This window comes from Olea europaea, unplaced genomic scaffold (genome assembly GCF_002742605.1).
Source record: "Olea europaea var. sylvestris unplaced genomic scaffold, O_europaea_v1 scaffold2226, whole genome shotgun sequence".
Lineage (NCBI taxonomy): Eukaryota > Viridiplantae > Streptophyta > Magnoliopsida > Lamiales > Oleaceae > Olea > Olea europaea.
In genome coordinates, this window is record NW_019240292.1 from 61,864 (window position 1) to 69,360 (window position 7,497).

Sequence of the window (7,497 nt, forward strand, 5' to 3'; positions counted from 1 at the left end):
ATTATACAATGGTCAAAAGAAACTAAAAAATTAAAATTTCTAATAATCAAATGTTTGAAGAAACAGAAAGGGACATCATATTTTTAAACTCCTCAAAATCAAGAACTCCATCTGAATTTGTATCATAAACTTTAATCATATTTTTGCAATCCCCATTACACTTTTCCCATAACCCTAATCATAATAACACACTTTGAAGCTCTTCACATGATGTAAATCCATCACCATTTAAATCAAAAACCTTAAAAGCCTTGAGCAAATCACTTTCCGAACTGTCATAATTTCCTTCTTTGTTTTCACTTATATTCGACTTTATTACATCTTTGCAGAAGAGGAAAAAATCAAAATAATCAAGATTTGTTGATCCCACAAGCTTTTACAGCTCCTCTAGAGTTGTATAGTTTCCAACTCTATCAAGAAGTTGTTGCAACTCATGAATAATTACATGGCCTGCCCTCTTTCGGTCGAGGCTTTCAAAAATCAGTTCAAGATCATTGGTGTTGAGAGGAGACATGAAACAACGAACTAAGCCTTGTTCCGATAAATTTGGGGTCCACTTTCTAACTTGTGTGCTGCGGAATAATTGAGTTTGTATATACATACAGATACAAGTGGGAAGAATTGAAGGAATTGTTTATGGTGATCCAATAAGGATATGAAAAATATATGCTTTGAAGTTTAAAGTAAACTTCTTGGAGAAGAGGTTTTGAAATGCCATATTTATTTGAGAAAGTTCTTTAGTATTATTCAACCAAGTAAGCCATGTTTGATTTAGCTAAAAAGTTAATAAATATTTAAATTAAAATTAATAATTAATTTTAAACACATATTTCATGAAATCTACAATTTTTATCAACTTTCAATCACAAATTTCATCAACTTTTTACAAAATCTACTAAAAATATGATTTTTTCAGCAAAATCAAATTGGGGCTAAATATGAGTTGAAATAATACTGGACTTTTGCTTGGTTGGAAGGACGAATTTGAATGGGAAAATTGAGGAAATGTCTTCTACTGATTTTAGAAAAAATATATGTATTTTCCTCTATTTGGTTTGGAAGGTATACGATAATAAGTACATTTTAAGATGCAGTATTTGACAGAATTAGATGGTATGATGAACATGATTGTTTATCATTTTGTTATCGACTAATATAATCTAGCTTAACAATCATTCTATTTATTTGTTTCTCGTCATAAAGTTTAAGGAACTCTTTTTTTTTTTTTTTTGTAGCTCGTAGATCAATGAGATGACGACAATAAGTAGATCAATAATCTAAATTCTAAAATGAAAAATAGAAAAGAGAAAAGAGAAAGGGAAAAGAAAAGTAACATTGTGTAACTTATATATATTGTGGGTCGGATGGAAAACATATTTCATTCTTTACAATACTTATTTTGTTACAAGTATATACCATTTGGCAGCATGTTTGATATGCAAAACAAAACGATTCTTTTTCTTTTTTGATATTGATGGTGTTGCTACGTGGGGGGATTACATAATATTAACAGTTATAATTACATCATGAACAACTTTAAATCGTGTAAAAGAAAACATTTAACATGTTATATTTGAACCGAGAAATTTTGAATGTGATCCTATGATATGTTATGTCCAAAAATTTTCATCCATACATGCCTTTGTTAAAGTCTATAGGACCATAGAATTTCGAGTCTTTGTGGTTGTCTATATTGTGACTCAATTAAACAAAAAGATATAATCTTCTATTAAAGTGGTTGTATAACTTTCTAACGAGTTTTTCTAAATACCCTTTTTTATAAAAATAATTTTTAATAGCAGCAAGATGTACAGAGTTTTTAGTCGAAGTACAAGTTGCTCAATGCTCATAGAGAAGTCAACCATTAATGTGATATCAGGAAATTAAGTAGACAAATTCAATATACATTATTATTTTTATAACATTCAAAATATATACAAAATGAAAGTACAATTAGTTATACATGGAAAAAAATCGATAGAATCAGAAGATATCAATTTATTTCATGCGGTGCGTGTGCGTGTGTTTGGGGGGTGGGGGGCAACTAGCTGGTGGTGGTTTGGGTGATGGTTGTGTTAGTGGATTGGATTCGAAATGGGAGTGGTAGGAAAAGAAGGTTTATTTGTGGCTTTTTCTTTTATTTATTTATTAAAGCGAGGGTAAATTCATCATTTTACATTGATAAAATGGTGGAAGGATGAGTTTTGCTACATTTTCAAAAGGTTGAGGATATCTGGAGCAAAAAAAGTATGATGGTAGATTAATAACATTGCAAGTTTGAGGAAGAAAAGTGCAAGAAACCCAAAAATGTACGAAGAAATGCCATGCTTGAAAATTAAGGGCCCTGCATGAGCCTTTAGGTGGCCCAACTTGCCACCCTTAAGCCCATCTCATCCCAATTATAACACTGAGTAGATAGAAAATCTGAAATCCAACATTCCATCACTACCTTTGCTTTGAATGATGCATAAAGTTCAAAACATTAATCGATCGAGAAACTAACAAGATTTCGACGAAATGTATACACTGCTTAGGGTAATTTATACTAAGGCTGAATCATTATTTGAAAAAAGTTTTTCTTTTTCTTCCAAAAATAAATGCAACTAGAAATCCCAATCAACCCACAATGTGTTTTTATTTTTTAAGTCTATGTTTGGTAAAGCTTTTTGCAAATAATAAGCTGTGGTACTTAAGGGAATATGTAGATAAAACGTGGTTAAAGGTGGTAGATCATACAAAATGTGTCGATAAAAATGATATTTGATCAACTTATAAGCTTTATAAAACTTTACCAAACCTGTTATTAGAATGATTTATGGGCTATTAGCCTAGAAGAGCTCGCATATAATTTACATTGGCTCAAAACCACCAACCACCGGAAAAAGAAATTAAAATAAAGTTAGTGAAACAAATACTTGCACATACAATTATTGTAGCAAGACTATCTTGTTTGAGCCATATCTTACCATGTAACACAACAAGCTCTTAATAGTAACTACAAAATTTTTTGTTCAACAGCTTTAGCCTTGATCTCCAACTAGAAAACGGTTTTCAGTCGAACTCAATCCTGTTGAATGAAGCTGTTTTCGCCTCTTTACCAAATGTAAAGCAGTTTGCCTGTCCCCTTTTGCTTCCATAGAATCCGGCTGCATATTTGGTAGCAAACATTTAAGAAACTATTTAAATTAAGATCATCAAACTAGTTCACTAGAGTTACTCGCGGAATATGATATCAACACATACTAGGTTGACAAAAAAAGTGTGCCTGAGAAATATAGTGCTTGTTTGGTATTGCTTTTAAGAGTTTATAAAATGTGGGTTCTATGGAATGTAAGGATAATAAGTGGTTAATAAGTTGTAGGTCATATTAAAAAAAAAAAAGAGTATTTGACCAAACTGAAAAAAAATAAAATTTAAGCACACCCATATATGCTCTTAGCGTGCATTATATATTAACTGGCTCCAAGCGTCAAAAGTTAAAAAGTTACTTTAAATTTAAATTTTTTTTTTTTTTTACTTGATGGAAAAAGAAAAACCTATCCAAATGGAAAATAAAACGTTAATAAGTATTTTTATTTACTTCTAAGCTCAGCCAGACATGCACTAGTCTGCTCTGGTCATAAATCCATATTCACATTAATAAGAAGCCACAGAAAAAGTATAGCCTTGTGCCCTGGAAGATCAAAGAAGACAAATCCAAGCACAAAGGCCAAACGAACATCTTGCATTGTTACCTTAATTGCTAATGCTTTGTCAAAGCTTTCAATGGCACAATCAGGCTCCCCAAAGTTTAACTGAGCTCTACCAAGGGTGATCCATGCCTAGCCAGAATAAATAGTAAAAAACAAATTAACAGATGGGAGTTAAATCGTGGGGTAATCAACATCAACATCAACTAGTTAAACTTTTGCAAGCCATCTGACATTAACATAGATAAAATTTCCAGAATATTATACTATGTTAATTGAACCTCATGCATGACTATTGCCAAGAATTTAATGAAATGTGAGGAAAAGTGAACTACAGATTTCAACATCATTCGACAAAATAATTAAATTACATTTACCATAAGGAGGTAGATATAACATACCTCGGCCCATGTAGGTTCCAGCTCAGTAGCTCCTGTCAAAGAAAAAGCACCCCTGAATGAATGAATATTTATTTGACAAAGAACGATGCAATTATCCATCTCAAATAATTCCAAAGTCATATATAAGTTCCCCTCACAACATCCAAAACAGGAGTAAATGAAAGCCAGTACAAGGAACTTGAAGAGAAAAAGAAAAGGTGAAGTCATGGGTAAATTAATGTAACTTACACGACAGGCAAAAGTGAAAGAAATAAAAAAGGGAAACAAAATAGGGACGCACGAGTCGCAGCCTTCAAGGCATGCCATGATTCTCCAAGTTCAAGTAAAACTTGAGCTTTTTGTTCGTGTAAAACAGCTCGCTCTGGCATCAATACAATTGCAGTCTCCCACTTTCCAAGTGCTTCTTGGTAATTCCCATCCTTCAGAATAGAAAAAGAATGAAAATGGATGCATCATGTAGCGTAGCTAAGTATGTTCAACCAAAAGTGGCGTCATGTGAGAAATCGAAACATGATGTAGCAAATTTTTCACTTCTGTTTGGAATGCCTTGTTTCTGCACTTGAGCAATAAGTAATAGTACCTGTCCTTATAATAATTACAATGGAAAATTTTTAGCAAATACTGCAAATAGATAGCCAGTGAGTACTGAAGGATGGCAAGTAAACATAACCCATGTAAATTATGGATGACAGAATTATGTTGATACACTATCCAGGAAAAAGCAGTAAACTTTGCAACCTTCAAATGGCTTTAAATACCATTCAAGAAAGTATATGTTAGGCTCCATGAAACATTTTTTAATCCCTCTCAAAACTAGTTCTCAATCCTTTTTAAGCGAAGCTTGCCAAAGAGTAGAATTTTGCAACTTTGGACTCTTTTTAACAAATTTAAACTTCTTACTCATCAAATTTTTTTGGAAAGGTTTGCTTCATGCGAACCTTGCATTTTGATTTATTTCAGGTTCAATTTACTTTAGGCAATGTCCCTTTTGCTCGCGAGCGCGCACACATCCACCGCCTTGGGCCCCATGGATATACTTTTAGATGGTTGGACTCGCATGTCACGCAAGCCATCCCAAATGTGTATTCTCTTTGTATACATTGTTTCCTTTTAGTGAATGTTTTCAAATACGAAGAAGATAAAGTTGATAGAATCAGCGAAGGGTGAACACTAAGGAATGAATCTTGACTAACACCAATTAAGGGCCTGTTTGATAGAATTTATTTGGGAATAATGAGTTATTGAATAGTATTTTTTGGAGAATGTGTGATTAAAAAATAAGAAAATTTTATTGGTTTGTTCACATAATATTATTATGTGAATGTGTAGTAGAAAATCATACTGTAGCAAGCAATTTAAATTTTCAAAGGATAACAAATAGGGGCTAACTAACATCTGTAAACACATTCGACAGCACAATTCTCCGAGGATCAAGAGACTGCAAGTGTATTAAGCTAAGATCATAGGACATTTGGTTCTTGTTATAGACACATCCAACAAAAACTTTACAAAGAAATCACGACTTTTTGGTGACAAGCATCTAAACACTATATTTTCTTATTCACACTCATTGTCAAGCTCTTGAGGATAACCACAAAGTAACCAAAAAGGATTTTTGCATCCTTGCACAGTAGCTAAATTAGAAAAAGGAATGGTTATAGAGTAGTCTAACAAAGAACAGCCACCATCAAGAAGATTTCTACTTTCCTTAACTCACAAAAAGACTAGGACATTCTACCTTTTCATACACCTTTTTGGAATTTTTTTCTCATTCAGTAAAACCTCACATTTACTTTGGGTTCTTTCTACATAAGCTGGAGTAAATCATGGTGCGACTTCCCTTAAATACATCGGTAATCCGTGTATCTTTCAGAAATTCCACCAGTATGAAACAAAAAATTCTAAATTTTCTCTTCCCCAATTTCAGTAAGGCATAAACATCTCCATTCAATCCTCTCAATCCACTTAGAAAATGGCTGTCTTTCTAAATATCCAAAATTAAAATAATAATATAAAAAAATAAAAAATAAAAAAATAAAAAACTAAAACTCCAAAATTTGCAATCATTAAATAATTGAAATTCTAAATTGAGTACACTCACTTCAATTCATGATCAAAAATCAATATTCCAAACTCTACACACTGAAATATCTCAATTAACAATTAATTGTTGTCCTAAAATTCACCAAACGGTATATATAAATCAGCAAAACCCTACAAAACAAATCAAACATAGAAAAACTACCTCGGCAAGCTTGTTTCCTTGAGCTTCATATTCTTCACCGAGCTTCTTAGCATTCTCTTCACCATTCCCAGAAGCAGAAATTTCCTTATTTGACAATTCTTCGTTCTGGACCGCTCTATCTTCTTCTACTACATCGGTTCCAGTATTTTTAGTTTTGGTATTGGCATCATCATTTTGATTAACCTCATCATCAAAAGGGAGGTTCGAATAGTGAGAGATAGGTCGTTTTTTGTTCTGATTCTTCTTCCATGTCATCTTCATCCTCTCTTTCTTTCTTCTACGGGGATTTGTGTTGGGGTGGATGATTTGTAAGAGGAGTTTCTTTGACAAGGCATGAATGAGTAAGCGAGGTTCGGAGTTCGGATAGATTTGTGTAGACCTTATTTGGGCTTGTAGAATAATTGTTGGGCTGAGCCAACTCATTGACTAAGGAAATTTGGACAATTGCCTAACTTTTCCTTTAAAACATAAAAATACTTTAGTTCACCCGGGTTTTGCACTTTCATCGTGGTCAACAAATTTCGACTTCACTCACGTTCTCGTAGATATGATCTTGCACATTTGAACAAATCGTTAGTCACTCGTAAGCTTCTTTGATGGTTGGAAAGGCAATTGCGAATACCTCAATGGTCAATTCAGTCAAAGACAAATAATATATTGAGTGTGGAACGTTCTTAAAATGTGAGTTACAAAAGTGTATGAATACCGAGAGTTTGTGAACAAGTAAAATGAAAGAGAGAATGAACAATCTTACTTTGAATGTGTAAAATTGCATTACCCTAGAGATTGCATTGGGTGTGAGCTTTCATATTAGCATGGATCAAATGGTAGCCGTTGGAGGGTTCATCCTAACAGTCGAGGCATCCCATCGTCGATGTACTTGAAGTGAACTTTGATTGCTACATTCTAACAACGATGTAGTGGCAATGGAGCTTCGTTGGCGGTGGCACTATAGTAATGGCGACGCTACTGAATGACAAATGTAGATCTAGAAATTTGCTGGTGGTGACTACAATGGGCAATGGTCAGACAACTAGTAGATTTGAAAGCGAGGGGACGAGATCGGATGTACATCGTGGTGCTTGTTGACGGTGATGAGTAGGGGTGAGATAGGATGAATATTTATTGTGACGGTTAATTGGGTGATTTGTGATTTACTAAA

At 33.3% G+C, this 7,497-nt stretch overlaps 1 protein-coding gene and 1 pseudogene across 1 annotated transcript; both read right to left on the minus strand.

Annotated features, from left to right (window-relative positions):
• Window positions 1-46: 46 nt before the first annotated feature.
• LOC111380893 lies at window positions 47-514 on the minus strand (annotated as a pseudogene).
• Window positions 515-2,873: 2,359 nt separating this feature from the next.
• LOC111380895 (tetratricopeptide repeat protein 33) lies at window positions 2,874-6,697 on the minus strand. Its single transcript, XM_023004553.1, has 5 exons — window positions 6,336-6,697; window positions 4,371-4,509; window positions 4,091-4,122; window positions 3,735-3,821; window positions 2,874-3,146 (listed from the first exon to the last, which is right to left on the minus strand). Exons 1-5 carry the CDS (start codon window positions 6,594-6,596, stop codon window positions 3,021-3,023), a joined length of 645 nt encoding a protein of 214 aa, XP_022860321.1. The 5' UTR covers window positions 6,597-6,697; the 3' UTR covers window positions 2,874-3,020.
• Window positions 6,698-7,497: the final 800 nt, after the last annotated feature.